Genomic DNA, 20,467 nt, shown 5'->3' on the forward strand with positions numbered 1-20,467 from the left:
TTAGTTTCCAAGAAATAAGTCAGGCTCCACATAGAAGCACCTAATACTTCACAAACTGAAAGTGCACATAATTCCAAATATGAATCAGATCAGCTGTGACAGTCATGATTTTTCCATACTCAAAGGATAGAGGATGCTAAATATCGCAGGATGTGTAGAGGTAATTAGAATCAGTACTTAGAATCAGTAGAGTGTATTTTCCCAAATAGGTTTTGTAAATAGCCAATATTATCAAAGATGATAATAGATGTTATATGAAAAATAAAATTCCATGACCAAATATATTTGGAAAACCCTGAATGTACATTTTTCCATTTTTGAAGCATGTTGACAGACGTGACTATATTGAAAACTTTGAGATATACTTTAGGAAAGAAGTCTGTTGACCTTGTTTACCCAGTGATTTTTCATCTTTTACTTGGAACACAAGTTGAGAAAACCTTCCCTAGCAATGTGGTTTGAAATAAGAAACATTGTTTTAACTCCTCCACCAGTATCTAGTCAGATCTGCTATTGTTCTCATAATCATCATCATCATTTTAATTGTCATCATAGCCATCACTGCAAAATATTATTAAATGATCTTGATTAATAACCATGCAAAAGGAATTACATACATAAGTCCTGTATTACTCAAGCTTACAAATTAAGGCTGTCAGTTCAAACCTATACACACATCTACAATGCATCCAGACAGGAGCTAAAGCATTAAGCCAAGATATGGCACATTTCAGCTTAGATCATAGGGTTTATGTTTAGTTAGGGATAGAGAGATGCCATTCTCAAATGGAAAGTCTCAGGACAAGGCCATTATCTAGCTATTAGCTCTCTTTGGGGAAGATACCTAGAACTGTTTAAGTAATGGTGAGACTGCTTGGGCAGTTGGTAGGAAGAATGTCTCAGGCACAACATGCTACATTAGTTAAAGAAATTGGTAACAGAAATAGAAACAGCAGCAAGGAGCCCTAACCCAAATGAGGGATTTGGGAAGGGGAAGTAGGACTGAGTTGAGAATGCAAGGAAAATGAAACAAGGTCAAAACAAACTGGGCCAGCCCCAGGTGGGCTCTATTTGTGGTCATTTGCAGGGATGTATGATTACCTCTATTTTGCACACATTAATATTTCGCTTCCTTACCAGAAGGATACAGCCTGGGGTGTCTTCATTTTATCATTGTTGTAATGAGAGTAAAACTGTTGAGTTTTGTGAGTGAATAGATGACCAGCATACCATTCTTATATACTTAGGGACACATATTAATATTTTACTTTGTAACAATGAAATATGTGTTGAGAGAAAACAAATCTACATTGAATCAACTTGCATTGCTTTAAAATAGGCATTTAATGTACAGGTTACTTTGGATGGGTATTAATTTTTCCACTGTAGGGTTATTAGTTCCTATTAAGTTTATAATTTTAGAAAGAAAATGTTAACACTGAACTTCAGCAAAAGGCAACTTTCTAAAAATCTCCCCATTCCATTATGTTTAGAATCACCTTTTTATTCATTGTGATTTATTTATTTATATACCTGAGCTACTGCTTTTGAAATTGAATATGTGAAGTAAAATATGTGAGACTGTAGAGAACTCCTTCCACTTCTGAATCTTCTAGGTATCACTCCTATCCATGGGGGACCAAGAATCACCCAACCAAAAGATGAAAGTGCTGCATTTTGAATGGACTTGGTTTTCCCAGTGAAGATCAAGTTCTGGACTTCAACCACTACTGGCAAGATGCCCAAAGATTGGGTGCTGCTAAAAGAGTGTGGAAGAGAAAAGACCAACATGCCATGGTGCCTGCAGGACCTCTTTCTGGAGGTCCGGTGCTAAGCGGCTTCATCCTTGGGACACATGTATACAGGATGACAGGGCTCCCAGTGTGCTCCTGGGAGAAAATGCTGCAAAATTCATCTGTGAGAAGAAAACCCACTCCTTGCAGAACTTTCCTCCAAGTTAAAAAAAAACACTTGTCATATTTTTCAAAGGAATCTACTTAGAATTGCTGAAACTATGTTTAAAGGCATCTAGCCTTCTATGTATAAAAGATAGTTTTAGATAAAGAAAATTATAGAACTCAGAACAGTAATATATTGGGTGATTCACTGTATCCCTCAATTTTTTTAATTTTAAAAGAAATTCAGAATATGTGATCGAATTATTTTGTAGTTTTATTTGTTTGTTTTAATGAAAGAATTGGTTTTCTCTTAACCAGTTGGGTACTAGTGGTCTTGAACAGTATTTGTAACCTTGCACAGCCTCTGGGAATAACTGTCAAATTGTCAGATTTAAGCTAAGAATGTACTGATGTATAGTTTGTGTATATGTATATATGCATAGGGGGAGGAGGGAGGTTTTGATTAGGCTAATGCTTTGCTGCTAATCAAACTCATAGTGTTTTTAGGGCACTTTGAAGAGTCATAGAGTCTATGAAAGAGATGCAATATTCCATATTCTAAGTCCCTCCTAACTGAAATTACCAACATTGCTTTTAAATTTTTATTATTTGAGAATTTGAAATGAAAATAAGTTATATAATAAAATATAAATGTCTTCTTTATTCATTGAAACGTCTCTAGAAAAGAGAACTCAGAACACCAAAACAGTGTCCCATTCCTGTGTGGGGATAATTTATGGTGAAAATTCTCTAGATTCTTATTGGGCTAAAATCTCTTCAACTGGCTTCTTATAACTGGTATAATGTCAAGAAATTATTGCCAAATCAGACTGCACTTCTAACTACTTAAAGAAGATTTTAAATCTATATAATTAGTAATCTGAAAGCTGAAATTATGCTTTTTATTTACTTCTCACTAAGTTCTATCTTATTTACATTGATATATTTTTAGTATGATCAAATAAAATTTAGTACAGTGGTTGAAACACAATAATCTTTTCTATAGTATGGAAAAATCTCTTAATGTGAATCCATACTATTTTTACAATTAGTATGTTTAGTACTTAAGTTATATCCTATTCTCTTTAACCCATGCCTTTGAAAATTACCAGTGAATCCTTGTCTTTAAGCCAAATTAATAATTACAAGCACACATTACACACTGTAATTTAAAGTAATAGATGAGAATACAGCAATGAAATTTTTCAATTTTAGCTTTCAACCAAATTCATCCACATGTGAAATTTACACGTGAAGTCAAAAGGCTATGATATTGTTGATTTAAACCACGAAAAATTCTATTTCTATTCCAGCTTAACTTGAACCTGCACGATTATATTTTATCTCTTTTCATGTATGGAATGGGCATATGTCTTTATTGTACAGGAGGCACAGACCTAGAGGGGCACAAATTTTCATTGTGATAGAAGCCAGTACTTAGAAACAAACCAAGCTATAGGGTGAAAGTTTGAACCATAAAGTTCTTCTCAAATGGTGTAGAAAAGCATAGTATTCAGAGGTCACACCTTGGTAAGAAAAGAGAAATTGCTTATTTGAAGGTGTTTTTAAATGCATAAAATTTTAAATGCATACCTTATTGACCAGAAAGGGAGCAAAATGTTTCCAATTAACTCTTCTAGACCATACAAATGGCATGTATTATGCTAGAAGTTAGTAAGAATTAACAAAAATAAGCAAACGAATGTCTTTTTCAACAGCAGCTTTAGGCCCATCAACTCTAAGCTGATAGATGCATTCTTTTGCCAAAATGATATATTCTTAAACTACCACAGTCACTGAATCAGCATTCTCCCAGTGCAAGACCAAGACTTTAAGGGAAGGTTAGGCACTGGTAAGGGAAGCATTTTGTGCAGGGGGTCACATCCCAGCAAGCAGGTTAACAAGGAACCCCTTCCCCTCACAGTAAAACAATGATCATTTTGTTTTGACTATCTAAAGTGTCTTCTAGTGCAAAGAAGTTGTTACTTGAACTTAATAGGCCTCAATCTTTTCCTGATTGCATTTCAATTTTTTCTCTTTCTTTTGTATAATTTTTAAATTCTTTGTTGTGCAATGAAATCCCTGTGAGTTCATCTAATTCTAAGTCGCTGAATATTTGTATGGGACAGAATATGGATCAGTCTTCTCAGATCATTTTTGATACACAAAATACTTGTTGATTTTGTTTTCACTTCCCTGGTGGTGCAGTGGTTAAGAATCCTCCTGCCAATGCAGGGGCACGGGTTCGATCCCTGGTCCAGGAAGATCCCACATGCCGCAGAGCAACTAAGCCCATGTGCCACAACTACTGAGCCTGCGCTCCTAAAGCCCGTGCTCCGCAACAAGAGAAGCCACTGCAATGAGACGCCCGCGCATCACAATGAAGAGGAGCCTCTGCTCACCACAACTAGAGAAAGCCCACGTGCAGCAATGAAGACCCAATGCAGCCAAAATTTTAAAAAATAAATTTAAAAAATTAAAAATTAAATTAAAAAAATATTGTTTAAAAAAAAGCTTTATCTGAATATGTGTACTTGAAATTGTCATTTCCTTTTTAAAAGCAGAATATTTCATTTTCAGGGAAGTGACTGCAGCAGGCACATGTGCTTACTGTTTGTTAACTTTGTCTTCTTCCAGACGTGTGATATTTAATTAGAGATCTTCAGAGAATAGTGACATGTACACTAGACCCTGAGCTCATAGTTGCATTTCAGAAACTTTCTGGGAAAACAAACACTACTGAGTTTTGTATGAACATCTGTGTGGTTCTGGGTGGTATGTGTATGTCTATTTTGGCATTCTAAAGCAGAACTTAATTAAGAGACATTGTTATGAAATTTACCCAAATGATGGAACTGAATTGGAGTTAAGGTCTTCCTAGAGATACCATCTATGACTTATTAAATACTATGAATTTTGATGTTCAAAAACTAACATAGGACTTGTTGATTATGTGCAATCCCAGCAATATCATCAATTAATCAGCATTTGTATTTAAGATGTGTGAAGGTGACAATATTGCTTAGTGAATTCCATCAGTATTAATATGTATAGAATCCACATCCTTCTTTTTGATATGCTGAATTGAAAAATATATTTATTGCTACTTCTCTCTTTTGTTGGGAATGGTGAGGAGCCATGTACATCAAATATGCTGGATTCCTTTAGAAATGGCTTCAGCTTCTGTCTGAAGGCAGGAAAAACTTTTTAAAACTACTTTTATTGTTTTTCCCTTTACTTTGTTTATGGTGTATATTCACAAGTACATAAATCAACTGGAGAGACAATGCACGGGCATCAGAATTGACACAGCTTCTCAGCACGTTAGAGATACAACTATGAAGGACTCCTAAGCAAGGGAACCTCAATGCTTTTGTGTGTCAACCTGGACTCTTTGGATGAAATTCCATCCAAACATGAAATTCTTCATGTTTGACAACTAAATGGGATAACAAGTTATTTTACATATACCTTTATGGTATCTTTCAGATTGTATCCTTTGATGGAAATTTACATAGTTTCGGATAGGTTATTTTTCCAATTGAAATGTGCTGCTATCAGTGTGCTCAACCCTTGAATGCTGTTTTCCATACTGATAGGAAGACACAAAGGTCTCAGGGAAACAACTTTGTGATAAAGAAATTCTTATGTGTGTCATTACAGTTAAATTGTATATTATAAATATTACTGTATGGTTGATTACAATCCTGCTGTGATGTTTTGAAATTTGAAAAAGGGACAGGAAAGATTTTATGACTTTGACAGGGTGACTGATGGATATTGCAAATTTTCATGCTCTCTGGGACTATGGGTGATAGTTGTTTTTAAAAATGAAGATCACATGTCCTAAAATCATAGCAGCATTCATGGTATGTGAGATATGCTAGATTTCTTTTACTACACATATATAGCAATTAACTAGTAATATAAAAGTTTTTAAATACAGTTTATTGCTTTATGTTAAAAGTAAATGAACTCTATTCTCAATTGAAAACTGAACATTATTCCTCTAAATGTGACAAGCTTCCTTTTTATCATTCTGTAGTATGAAACTTTGCACTGTACCCAGGAACTGCACTTAGAGGTAGCAAAATTGTATTACAGCAAATATGTGATTCTTTAAATATTAACATGTCGAAGTAGCCTATCTTGTTTCTCCTAAACAAAGATGGAAGTTTTGTCTTTATAGAAAGTTACTGTCATTTTGATAGGTAATCAACAAGTCTGAATAGGTGCTTGGAATTGACCTGGGGAACTCACAAATGAAAAATTAGCTGAAGTTTTTGCAAATGTGATGAACTGTTTCCAAAAAAAACAAGTAGAAAGAGGTTTGGACTAGAAATAACAAACCAAGAGGAACAAATGTTTTAAGGCCTTAGCACCTTTAAGCCAGACTGAAAGGATCTCATAAAATATTCTTAACCCATGATTTAGTTCTACATTTCAAGCACCAGTTGAGTCAGGGTTCTGAAAAAGAATTACAAGTCTTATAAATGGCATTACATTTTAGCTTTCCTTGCCCTCCATGTCCTCTGTGTTTACCTCACGAATTTTGAAAGAAATGCAGCGGGTTCAGGGATACCTCCTGTCCAGAAGGAATAGATGAACTATTTGGATGAGCCCAACATTAACACTGAGAGAAGTGAATAAATGCAAGTACTCAGAAGTGAAATCCCAACTTGCCAAAGAGGAAAGGTGAACCTTTCAAGAAGGTGAGATGATCCCCAGATAAAAACTGCTTTGAGAAGTCAGAGGGCAGGTAGAAGGCCAGTGGTTCCCCAGTGCCTGGCATCACCCAGCAGGCTGGTCACCAGGTGGTGAGCAGGTGGCAAGGGGCCAGGGAGCTCCAGGACTTGAATGATTCCTGCTGCAGGGTCTTCTGGAGGCAGCTGATCACACCTTTCCCCAGTGTGCATTGGACTGTTACCTCAGCACTGTCTCAGGTAAGTTGACCACCCAGAGTAGTAGCAGACGGCCCCAAGTAACTTGTCCTTAGGAGAGGGTCCCTGTGAAGCATTCTAAAGAAACAGCTTTATCTGCCAGTAAGTGAACATGGTTCTCCCCTGGGGACCATGTTTTCTTCCCCATCTTTCATCCATGGTCTCAGGCCCATTTCATCTGACAGTGCAAGAATATTACAAGAAATCTATATGGAACTTAAATAGATAAATGCAAGCAGACTTGCATGTGGTTATACTTAGCTAAATTAGAAAAGAAATACTTCAAGGTACTTCAGTTGTTTGCAAGTAAACCAGTTGATAAAGAGGTTGTGGAAAGATTCCATTTTTTACTCTTCTAAAATGGAAAACAAAAATCACTTAAAAGCTTACAAAATTACCTACAAAAATTGTTGCTGAGATTTTGATAGGAATTGTAACCTTGTACTATTTTTAGGAATTCACATCTTTACCACGTAGTTTTCTAATTCATGAATTCAGTATGTCTCTTTGTTTATTGAGATTTCCTTTGATTTCTTTCATCAGATTTGTGTATTTTCAAGATGCATGCTTTGTTAGACTTACCCCTATTTCAGATCTTTTGAATGGTTGTAAGTTTGAATGGATAAAAATTATTTTAAAAAAATTTAGTATCAAGAAAATCACTTAAAAGAAAAATCTTTTGAGTGCATTTTGTCTATTGACATTTAGTGGATCAAAACTGAGTTATAATGCTTCCTGTATTCTCTTGTTCCCATTGGTGAGTTTGTGAGGATCAAAAAGAAGTGCAACCCCTAATCTCACGTTGCACAGAGCTTCTAGTTTCTGGACAGCTCTGGGTCTGAGACGAAGGCCTGTGCCCACAGAATGGGAGAGTACTTCAAGTTTGCTCTGAGCCTCAAAAAGAGCATCTTTTTCTTGCCAGCCCCATCCCGAGACCTCTCTCCTGTCTCCACACACCCTCTCACCATTCCTGCCAGAGGAACAGGCTGTCACCAGGTTTCCTGCAGGGAAAGAGGATGCTTGTGGCTCTATGAAGATCTGTGACATGGAGGGACAGTGGGCTGCTCTGCAGGGGACTCTGTCCTCCTGTGTGAGCACCGAGGCTCCAAGGTGAGATTGGAGGCTTTGGAAGAGAAGAAAAATGGGATGGTTCTGTAAAAGCTGTATGTAAAAGATACAAGCAGCTTTTATCTTTGCTATCACTTAAATAAACTCTGTAAAATGCTAAAGAAAATTTAAAATGTATTTTCAACCTTATTGGAAAAGAATTTCTCTTCTGTCAAGAGTTTATAACAAGTGGTCATATTTTTCTCTCAGCAGCTCCCTCAGTCTCTGCTTTTATGCTTTTAAGTGTTTTGATTTTTTTAAAAAAAGTTCCAAGCAGGCAATCACGTATGTGTCCAAGCTCAAATATGTCCTGAAGCAATGGAATGCATAGCAATTATCTGTTGTTACAAATGTTACAATCAGGCGCCTTAAACTTAGTGACTTAAACTGACAAGAATTTATTCTCTAGTCAGTGGGTCAGCTGGGTGATGTTCTGCTGATCTGAGCAGGGCTCCCTCATGTGTCTATGATCAACTGGCTGGTTGTCAGGGTCTGGCTGGTCTAGGATGGACCCAAAGAGGACAGGGCAGCTCTCCTCCATGTGTCCCTCACATCCCTCCAGTAACCTAGCAGATGTATTGTTTTTGTGCTGGTAGCAAGAGTTAAAGAATGTAGAAATGCAAGACTCCTTTGTCAAGCCTCTGCTTACATCAGGTTTTCCCCATTCCACTGGCTAAATCAGATCACACGTTCAAACCCAACTTTAGTGTGGGCAGGTGTATCAGGTTTTTATTGCTGTATGACAAATTGCTATACACTTAACAGTTGGAAACTACACACTTTTTTTTTCTCTCACAATTTCTGGAGGTCAGAAATTTGAGCACACCTTAAGTGAATTCTCTCATAGCCTGGAATCAAAGTGTGGGCCAGGGGCTGGGGTCTCATCAGAGCCTTGGGATCCTCTTCCAAGCTCATGTGATTTTTGACAGACTTGAGTTCCTTGTATTTGTAGGACAAGGTCTCAGTAATTGAATGCTGCCTGTAGTCCTCTGCCTGGTGGCCCTTTCTATAGACAAGACAGTTCACATCAAGGCAGCTTGCTTCTTCAAGGCCAGTAGGAAAGTCAGTCTCCCTCTCTCTGTCTGTCTGTAACTCTCTCTCTCTCATTAAGACAGTTTTATAATATAATCAAGTCAAGGCAGTGACAGTCCATCACCTTTTCCATATTCTAGTTGTTATAAGCAATTCACAGGTGTAGCCTACACACAAGGGTAGGGGATTATACAATAGAATGAATGATTGGGGTCACCTTAGGATGTCTGTCACAGAGAGAAATACCAAAGCCACAGATACAGGTAGACCTGAAAAACTGGGGTCATGAAATATGAAACATCACAATATTAAAATACCTGGAGAAGGAAGAATTGTGTGAGGTAGTCTCATGAAAATGACCTCAGACTACAGGACCTGAATTCTAGAACATTTCCAGTCCCTGTCCCAAGATTCAGTTAGATGCCTTCAACAGGCTATTTGAAAAACAGATCTAATCCAGAAAATAGACAAACCAACCTCAGTCACTGACATGAGAAGCAGGAGTGGAAATTCTACTTCTTCCAGAAGCCAGAGGGGCTTTCAGTAGCATCGCAGTTAACATCCCCCACATACTTCTACCTTGATGCAGTGTGCTTGATTTAATCCTTTATCAAGTGGGAACAAATTTATTGTTCTCGGTAATTATGTTTTTATGGACGAGAACAGGAATTAAATAAGGGAATTATAGAATATAGCTCTATATAGCTACAAGTTGCAATCTTAAAAAAGTACCTCATAAGCAATGAATAGAGGAAAATGTCTCCCAAAGTTAAAGATTCTTCCTCTCTTCTCAAGAGTAAGTGTATATAATTTTATATTCATTTCACTCTTTATATGAAACTGCCCTGATAAGACCAATTTAATTTGCTGTCATACTATAAAGACTAAATGTCATGAATTAATTGTGTACATACACTGTTTTTGTCTCTTGAGCCATACAGACATTTTAACCATTTTTGGTATGTGCAAAATGTTGTTTATATAACTCAGAAAATTTGTTGCAATTTTCCTAATGAACATATAGGTATAAATATTGTGAATTGCTCAAGAATCAAGAAACAAATTAAAGTCTAAATTTATATGCACATGGAACAAGAAGTAAAGTTGATTAAGGATTTGGGCCCTTGGCTCACATAGACTTGGGTTTGAATGCCAGCTCCATGATTTTCCACTTGGATGACCTCAGACCAAGGACTTAACATTTCTAAGGTTTAGCTTCCACATCTGTATAATGGAGATAATAGTAGATTCCACTTTAAAAGGTTACAGAATCTAGGCTTGATGCAAGAGCTGAGCACTACAGTAGGAGTAAGCCACTCAGTACAGTATCAGCCAGACTCCACCCAGACCCCACAGACCCAGGACCCTCGGACTATTTCTGTGTGTGTGGCCTCCTGATGCACTTTCTCTCCCGACAGCCTGCATGTGTGAGGAACTGTCCTTAGGGAACTTGCTGGAACCCATTTTTCCTGCTGGCAATGGTAACACCTGGTACAGGGAAGCAAATCCTCCAGCACCCTCACCTCTGACTGAGACAGCTCTGAGGGTGCTCTTCACTCTTTCACAGTTCCCTGCAGCATCGAGTCAAAGCCACCCTCCACAGCACTGTGTCTGCCTCCCGTCCTGCTCCTGTCTCACCTCTCCTCTCACAGTTTCCCTGGTGACACCTCCTGATGAATGTGTCCCACATCTCAGGACATGCTTCTGGGAAAGCCCCCATAAGGCACTGGCAGAATATAAAAGGCCAAATTAATATTAGCTTAAATTTTTTGTGACAAAGAATGTGGATTGACAATCACTTAATGGTACACATGCCCAAGGAAATGATTCATTGATTGATGTCACTGTGGGGTGTCCTGGTACAGCATCCCCATTAAGCAGGAATTAAACTGGGCATAATGATCTGATGGTTGGGACCACACTCCCTGCCTCCTGTAGCTGTCGGTGGGATAACAGAAATCAGCAGCAAAAGGAAAGGATAAACTAACAGTCCACAGCACCTCCCTAGCCTCCTAAAGTAATTTGGAGACATTCTTTCCTGCCCCTGGGTAACCAGCTGCCTCTCTTTGTGATTTATTGTTATACTTTAGATAAAGTCAGGTCAGAATTCCAAGAACAGGAGAGGAAGTTGCAGCAAGCAGGGAGAACCCTTAGGGAGGAAATTGTCTTCCCCTGCCTTCATTCACCACACAAACAGAATAACCTCCACCTCGGGGAGACCTCCCTGCTGTCTAGAACAGATAGAGTCTGCTGATTCTCATTTGGTCTGTAAGAGACATGGGCTGCTTTTCTCCCACGTCCTCACTAGTTTTCCTTTGAGAGTATTTGTTTCTTTCAAACAACCTCAACCAAAGTAATGAACATTACTTTGCTAATTTATTCTTAAAATGCTTTTGAATTATGCTTATTAATCCTACTGTGAACCTTTTAGATGATCTTATCTTCTGCCTTTCCAAAAAATGAATTCTCATGACAGATATATAATTTTAGCATGAAATACCTAACAAATGACTACTAAATCTCTTCAAATTGTCAACTGAAAAAAAAAAGCACAATGTGAGAGTTGTGAATTAACCTTTACTTGGGGCAAAATGAGGACTATAGTCCGGAGACAGCATTTCAGATAGCGCTCAGAAACTGCTCCAAAGCAGTAGGGGGGAAGGTCAGTATACATGTGATTTTGCTGAAAGGGGTGGGGTACATGCCATCAAGCACATATTTATGCAGAAAGTTTCTGCTAGTCTCGTGAAGGTCACTGCTAGTCATGAGGAGCAGACATCACCGGAAGGATTTTAGTGCTTTACTAGATATGAGAAGATGCAAGAATTAGGCTCATAAAATCTTCTCCTAAAACTATCTAACTATCAGAAGACCTGTTCTGCTAGTTTTTCCCAGAGCACAGAGTGCCTCCTTCCTGATCTCTACCCTAAACTCCTTTCAGGGGGTGTTGAAGGTCAGCAGCTGCAGCAGCTCATTATTTGATCCTTGTAGACGTAGATGGCATAGACGGCAAGTGCCAATTTTTAGTTGGCAAAATGCTTACCAGCATTGTTATGGAATCAAACTTAAGTCCGCTCACCAATCTATTGACACCAGGAAAGTGCAGCATTTATTGCAGTGTGCCAAGCAAGGAGTCCAGGTAGCTAGTGCTCAAAAAGTCCAAACTCCCCAATGGGTTTCAGCAAAGCATTTTTAAAGGCCAGGTGAAGGAGAGGGGTCATAGTGTGTGTGATCAGCTTGTGCACAATTCTCTGATTGGTTGATGGTGAGGTAACAGGGCATTAACATTGTCACGAGTGTTAACATTATCAATCCATAGGCTCCAGTAGGTCTGGGGGCTATGTGCTCATGGTCATCAAGTAATTAACATTTTCCATTTGGTGGGGGTTTTCACATCTGTAAGACAACTCAGGAAATGTGCATCAGATACTATGGTCTAGGTACTTCAGAGAGGAGCTAAAGCAGAGGATACAGGTGAGCAGTCTGCCCCAGGAAGTCCCCACAGGGTCCTGCTCAGTTACAAAATCTCTGGTAAGTTACACATTAAGAACATTGGAAACTTTTCTATGACAACCTTCAGAGATTATCATGTTCCCTTTTGTTCCTGTGTCACCTGCCTGGTTGGGCCTAATCATCAGTAACACCATTAACGTTTTGACAACAGGTGCTCCAGTTTGGAAAGTGTATTGCAAAGTCAGTGGTGCAGAAAGGCAGGGAGCGGTAGTGAAATACTTGTTGTTCAAAATCTGCTTGTTCCCTGGGCGCCTATGTGAGGAGGAAAATCACTCACTTGTGGCCATGCTCTTAAAGCAATCAGTAGGAGAGGTAGGGAGTAGACTCCCTACACTTGCCCTCCTCCCAGCACAGCACCCCCCCCACACACACACACACCACTCTTCTGTGAAAGTGGACAGAAGCTTCCTAGTCCTTTACCTATTGGTTAACGTTTCCATGGGTCAATTGAGGGAACACCAAGCTTTATGCTGTCTACAACAATGCAAATCAAAACTACAATGACGTATCACCTCACACTGTTCAGAATGGCCATCATCTGACCATTTATTGTCTACAAACAATAAATGCTGGAGAGGATGTGGAGAAAAGGGAACCCTCCTACACTGTTGGTGGGAATGTAAATTGGTACAGCCACTACAGAGAACAGTATGGAGGTTCCTTAAAAAACTAAAGACAGAACTACCATATGATCCAGCAATCCCACTCCTGGGCATATATCCAGAGAAAACCATAATTCCAAAATATACATGCACCCCAATGTTCATTGCAGCACTGTTTACAATATCCAAGACATGGAAGCAACATAAATGTCCATCAACAGAGGAATGGATAAAGAACAAGTGGTGTATATATACAATGGACTATTAGCCATAAAGAAGAGTGAAATAATGCCATTGGCAGCAACATGGATCGACCTAGAGATGATTCTACTAAGTGAAGTTAGTCAGACAGAGAAAGACAAATGTCATATGATATCACTCATATGTGGAATCTAATTTTAAAAAATGATACAAATGAACTTATTTACAAAACAGAAACAGACTCACTGATTTCAAAAACAAACTTATGGTTACCAAACGGGAAGCATAGTGGGGAGGGATAAATCAGGATTTGGGGATTAACATACGCACACTACCATACAGTAAGTCCCCTACATACGAACTTTCAAGCTGTGAACTTTCAAAGATGCAAACGTGCGTTCCATCAACGTCAGGCATGAGTGAAATTGCAGCTTGCCCTCCATCTCTATTGCTGATGATCCTTCAGCTCTACCATCTCCCACCTCCTCTCCCTCCTCCAGTCAGTAACTCTTCTTGCCTGTTCACTTGATGCCAGACCCTGTATGCCAGCTGTTGTACTGTACTACTGTACTTCTCAAGGTACTGTATTGTAGGATTAAATTTTTTCTTCTTTTGTGTGTTTGTTTTTTATGTATTATTTATGTAAAAAGTATTATAAACCTATTACAGTACACTGCTATATAGCCAGTTGTGTTAGTTGGGTACCTAGGTTAACTTTGTTGGACTTACAAATAAATTGGACTTATGAACACACTCTGAGAACAGAACTCGTTCTTATGTAGGGGACTTACTGTATATAAAATAGATAACCAACAAGGACCTACTGTATAGCACAGGGAACTCTACTCAATATTCTGTAATAACCTATATGGAAAAGAATCCGAAAAAGAATGGATATATGTATACGTATAACTGAATCACTTTGCTGTAACCCCTAAAACAAACACAACATTGTAAATCAACTATACCCCCAATAAAATTAAAAATAAAACACACACTCATCCTAAGAGCAAATGAAGTGTATGCAAAAACAATGTGTTAACTCCCAAAGACTCCCAACTTGATGGGATGTGATAGATTACTGGGTTGAGTCCTTTGCTGTGGCTCTCTCACCTCACTGATATCAGCTCTATCATGTGATGCACTATAGATATTAATAGCACACGTTGCAGCAGTTATTGGTATGTCCTTGTGTGGTGGGGCATAACATGCATTTTTGCCATTTCCATGAAAAAAAAAACATGCCCTCCTGGTTCAAAGGGGGGATGAGTGATACATGAAACGAATCTCAGTTTGTAGCTTGGAGGCAGGCCCAGGGAATCCCAGCCTAGATTAGTCAATCCCCAGTGGAACTGTAGCCAAAAGAGTGAGAATAATTATTGTTGTTTTAAGCCATTGAATTTTGGGATAGTGTAAAACACACCCCACTTTCAACATTTATTTGACCTCACTTGTCCTACAGTGAATTGATTCTGCCACATTTTCACCATCCCTTACATTGCTCATAGCTTTATTTTCCCTCCTATCCAGCATAGATTCTATGGATCATCATTGAAATTACTTCCTTTTATTCATGATCAACTTTATCACCTGGTAAACCCCTATCATGATTACATCAACCTGTCACCCCGACCCCCACCACATTTCCAACCAATAACCCTAGACCTGGTCAGAGAAAAACATACAATCCTGTCAGCTGGTCTCATGAAGCTCAAATTGGTGCCACTTAGCAGTACCACTGTATGGTTCTAGGCTCTTTACTCTCACAACCTCCTGTAAGTAATTTTACTTATTTCACTCTATCATTTTTTTCCACTCTTTCGAATTTTCATTACCTCCTCTTCCATATTCACTCTTACTGATGACTCTGATTACTCTTGCACAAGCAACTGGAAGCACTTTCACTTACTCTCTCTATCATATCTACCCAACTCTTGCCTCAGTGCCTATCACACAACCTTCACTCTTACTCCCAGGGTTAAACCATCCTTGTCTTAAAACCAGTCCCTTCCTTGTCCACTAGATGCATTTCTTCCCACATAGTCAGAGACACTGCTCCAGGGAACTGTCTTTCCTCTCCTTTCCATCATTAGTTTTTTTTCTTTTCTTCTGGATTCTCACATATACACATGCTATGATTTCTTCCATACATATATAAAAGACACACAGTCTTTTAATTCTAATCATCCTTCAGGCTAGTCAAGGTCTCAGACTATGACCAGGGCTGCTATGATGAGAGGATATATGAGTGAGAAAGGAAATCATGGGAAGCATGGGAGCTTTTTTGTTTGTTTGTTTGTTTTTATTTTTTTATACAGCAGGTTCTTATTAGTCATTAATTTTATACACATCAGTGTATACATGTCAATCACAATCGCCCAATTCAGCACACCACTACCCCCACCACCCCACCGCTTTCCCCGCTTGGTGTCCATACGTTTGTTCTCTACATCTGTGTCTCAATTTCTGCCCTGTAAACCAGTTCATCTGTACCATTTTTCTAGGTTCCACATATATGCATTAATATACGATATTTGTTTTTCTCTTTCTGACTTACTTCACTCTGTATGACAGTCTCTAGATCCATCCACGTCTCAACAAATGACTCAATTTCGTTCCTTTTTATGGCTAATATTCCATTGTATATATGTACCACATCTTCTTTATCCATTTATCAGTCAGTGGGCATTTAGTTTGCTTCCATGACCTGACTATTGTAAATAGTGCTGCAATGAACATTGGGGTGCATGGGTCTTTTTGAATTATGGTTTTCTCTGGATATGTGCCCAATAGTGGGATTGCTGGATCATATGGTAATTCTTAGTTTTTTAAGGAACCTCCATACTGTTCTCCATAGTGGCTTTATCAATTTACATTCCCACCAACAGTGCAAGAGGGTTCCCTTTTCTCCACACCTTCTTCAGCGTTTGTTGTTTGTAGATTTTCTGATGATGCCCATTCTAACTGGTGTGAGGTGATACCTCATTGTAGTTTTGATTTGCATTTCTCTAATAATTAGTGATGTTGAGCAGATTTTTATGTGCTTCTTGGCCATCTGTATGTCTTTTTTGGAGAAATGTCTATTTAGGTCTTCTGCCCATTTTTGGATTGGGTTGTTTGTTTTTTTGATATTGAGCTGCATGAGCTGTTTATATATTTTGGAGATTAATCCTTTGTCCATTGATTCATTTGCAAATATTTTCTCTCATTCTCAGGGCTGTCTTTTTGTCTTCTTTATGGTTTCCTTTGCTGTGCAAAAACTTTGAAGTTCCATTAGGTTCCATTTGTTTATTTTTGTTTTTATTTCCATTACTCTAGGAGGTGGATCAAAAAAGATCTTGCTGTGATTTATGTCAAAGAGTGTTCCTCCTATGTTTTCCTCCAAGAGTTTTATAGTGTCTGGTCTTACATTTAGGTCTCTAATCCATTTTGAGTTTATTCTTGTGTATGGTGTTAGGGAGTGTTCTAATTTCTTTCTTTTACATGTAGCCATCCAGTTTTCCCAGCACCACTTATTGAAGAGGCTGTCTTTTCTCCATTGTATATCCTTGCCTCCTTTGTCATAGATTAGTTGACCATAGGTTCATGGGTTAATCTCTGGGCTTTCTATCCTGTTCCATTGATCTATGTTTTTGTTTTTGTGCCAGTACCATATTGTCTTGATGACTGTAGCTTTATAGTATAGTCTGAAGTCAGGGAGTCTGATTCCTCCAGCTCCATTTTTTTCCCTCAAGACTGCTTTGCCTATTCGGGGTCTTTTGTGCTTCCATACAAATTTGAAGAGATTTGTTCTAGTTCCGTAACAAATGCCATTGATAATTTGATAGGGATTGCATTGAATCTGTAAATCGCTTTAGGTAGTATACTCATTTTCACAATATTGATTTTTCCAATCCAAGAACATGGTATATCTCTCCATCTGTTGTTGTCATCTTTAATTTCTTTCATCAGTGTCTTATAGTTTTCTGCACACAGGTCTTATGTCTCCCTAGGTAGGTTTATTCCTGGGTATTTTATTTGTTTTATTACAATGGTAAATGGGAATGTTTCCTTAATTTCTCTTTCAGATTTTTCACCATTAGTGTATAGGAATGCAAGAGATTTCTGTGCATTAATTTTGTATCCTGCAACTCTACCAAATTCATTGATTAGATTGAGTAGTTTTCTGGTGGCATCTTTAGGATTCTCTATGTATAGTATCATGGCATCTGAAAAGAGTGACAGTTTTACTTCTTTTCCAATTTGGATTCCTCTTATTTCTTTTTCTTCTCTGATTGCCGTGGCTAGGACTTCCAAACCTATGTTGAATAATAGTGGTGAGAGTGGACATCCTTGTCTTGTTCCTGATCTTAGAGGAAATGCGTTCAGTTTTTCACCATTGAGAATGATGTTTGCTGTGGGTTTGTCATATATGGCCTTTATTATGTTGAGGTAGGTTCCCTCTATGCCCACTTTCTGCAGAGTTTTTTATCATAAATGGGTGTCAAATTTTGTCAAAAGCTTTTTCTGCATCTATTGAGATGATCATATGGTTTTTATTCTTCAATTTGTTAATATGGTTTATCACATTGATTGATTTGCGTATACTGAAGAATCCTTGCATCACTGGGATCAATCCTACTTGATCATGGTGTATGATCCTTTTAATTTGTTGTTGGATTCTGTTTGCTAGTATACTGTTGAGGATTTTTGCATCTATATTCATCAGTGATATTGGTCTGTAATTTTCTTTTTTTGTAGTATCTTTGTCTGGTTTTGGTATCAGGGTGATAGTGGCCTCATAGAATGAGTTTGGGAGTGTTCCTTCTTCTGCAATTTTTTGGAAGAGTTTGAGAAGGATGGGTGTTAGCTTGTCTCTAAATGCTTGACAGAATTCACCTGTGAAGACTGGTCCTGGACTTTTGTTTGTTGGAAGATTTTTAATCACAGTTTCAATATCATTACTTGCGATTGGTCTGTTCATATTTTCTGTTTCTTCCTGACTCAGTCTTGGAAGGTTATACCTTTGTAAGAATTTGTCCATTTCTTCCAGGTTGTCCATTTTACTGGCATAGAATTGCTTGTAGTAGTCTCTTAGGATGCTTTGTATTTCTGCGGTGTCTGTTGTAACTTCTCCTTTTTCATTTCTAATTTTATTGATTTGAGTCCTCTCCCTCTTTTTCTTGATGAATCTGGCTAATGGTTTATCAATTTTGTTTATCTTCTCAAAGAACCAACTTTTAGTTTTATTGATCTTTGCTATTGTTTTCTTTGTTTCTATTTCATTTATTTCTGCTCTGATCTTTATGATTTCTTTCCTTCTGCTAACTTTGAGTTTTGTTTGTTCTTCTTTCTCTAGTTCCTTTAGGTGTAAGGTTAGATTGTTTATTTGAGATTTTTCTTGTTTCTTGAGGTAGGCTTGTATAGCTATAAACTTACCTCTTAGAACTGCTTTTGCTGCATCCCATAGGTGTTGGATCATCGTGTTTTCATTGTCATTTTTCTCTAGGTATTTTTTGATTTCCTCTTTGATTTCTTCAGTGATCTCTTGGTTATTTAGTAACGTATTGTTTAGCCTCCATGTGTTTGTGTTTTTTATGTTGTTTTCCCTGTAATTCAGTTCTAATCTCATAGCATTGTGGTCAGAAAAGATGCTTGATATGATTTCAATTTTCTTAAATTTACTGAGGCTTGATTTGTGACCCAAGATGTGATCTATCCTAGAGAATGTTCCGTGCACACTTGAGAAGAAAGTGTAATCTGCTGTTTTTGGATGGACTGTCCTATAAATATCAATTAAATCTATTTGGTCTATTGTGTCATTTAAAGCTTCTGTTTCCTTATGTATTTTCATTTTGGATGATCTGTCCATTGGTTTAAGTGAGGTGTTAAAGTCCCCCACTATTATTGTGTTACTGTCAATTTCCTCTTTTATAGCTGTTAGCAGTTACCTTACGTATTGAAGTGCTCCTGTGTTGGCTTCATATATATTTATAAGTGTTATATCTTCTTCTTGGATTGATCCATTGATCATTATGTAGTGCCCTTCCTTGTCTCTTGTAACATTCTTTATTTTAAAGTCTATTTTATCTGATATGAGTATTGCTACTCCAGCTTTCTTCTGATTTCCATTTGCATAGAATATCTTTTTCCATCCCCTCACTTTCATTCTGAATGTGTCCCTAGGTCTGAAGTAGGTCTCTTGTAGACAGCATATATGTGGGTCTTTTTTTTTTGTATCCATTCAGCAAGCCTGTGTCTTTTGGTTGGAGCATTTAATCCATTCACGTTTAAGGTAATTATCTATATGTATGTTCCTATTACCATTTTCTTAATTGTTTTGAGTTTGTTTTTATAGGTCCTTTTCTTCTCTTGTGTTTCCCCCTTAGAGAAGTTCCTTTAGCATTTGTTGTAGAGCTGGTTTGGTGGTGCTGAGTTCTCTTAGCTTTTGTTTTTCTGTAAAGCTTTTGATTTCTCCATCGAATCTGAATGAGATCCTTGCTGGGAAGAGTAATCTTGGTTCTAGGTTCTTCCCTTTCATCACTTTAAGTATATTATGCTACTCCCTTCTGGCTTGTAGGGTTTCTGCTGAGAAATCAACTGTTAACCTTATGGGAGTTCCCTTGTATCTTATTTGTTGTTTCCCCTTGCTGCTTTTAAGAATTTTTCTTTGTCTTTAATTTTTCCCAGTTTGATTACTATGTGTCACGGCGTGTTTCTCCTTGGGTTTATCCTGTATGGGACTTGCTGCACTTCCTGGACTTGGGTGGCTATTATTTCCTTACCCATGTCAGGGAAGTTTTCGACTACAATCTCTTCAAATATTTTCTCAGGTCCTTTCTCTCTTCTCCTTCTGGGACCCCTATAATGCGAATGTTTTTGCATTTAATGTTGTCGCAGAGATCTCTTAGGCTGTCTTCATTTCTTTTCATTCTTTTTCCTTTATTCTGTTCTGCAGCAGTGAATTCCACCATTCTGTCTTCCAGGTCACTCATCCGTTATTCTGTATCAGTTATTCTGCTATTGATTCCTTCTAGTATAGTTTTCATTTCAGTTATTGTACTGTTCACCTCTGTTTGTTTGTTCTTTAATTCTTCTAGGTCTTTGTTAAACATTTCTTGCATCTTCTTGATCTTTGCCTCCATTCTTTTCCCGAGGTCCTGGATCATCTTCACTATAATTTTTCTGAATTCTT

At 37.9% G+C, this 20,467-nt stretch overlaps 1 protein-coding gene across 8 annotated transcripts in view; it reads left to right on the forward strand.

Annotated features, from left to right (window-relative positions):
- The window catches only part of NEK10 (NIMA related kinase 10), a 325,496-nt gene extending 311,232 nt beyond the window's left edge, over window positions 1–14,264 (forward strand). For all 8 annotated transcript variants that reach the window (XM_082346463.1, XM_082346466.1, XM_082346468.1 and 5 more), the window contains one exon: window positions 1,617–14,264. In XM_082346463.1, the coding sequence (XP_082202589.1) occupies window positions 1,617–1,665 (49 nt within the window). In that variant the 3' untranslated portion in view covers window positions 1,666–14,264. The remainder of the gene's footprint in view (window positions 1–1,616) is intronic.
- Window positions 14,265–20,467: the final 6,203 nt, after the last annotated feature.

The sequence above is a fragment of the Balaenoptera borealis genome (genome assembly GCF_965194805.1).
Source record: "Balaenoptera borealis genome assembly, chromosome: 12".
NCBI classification, from domain to species: domain Eukaryota; kingdom Metazoa; phylum Chordata; class Mammalia; order Artiodactyla; family Balaenopteridae; genus Balaenoptera; species Balaenoptera borealis.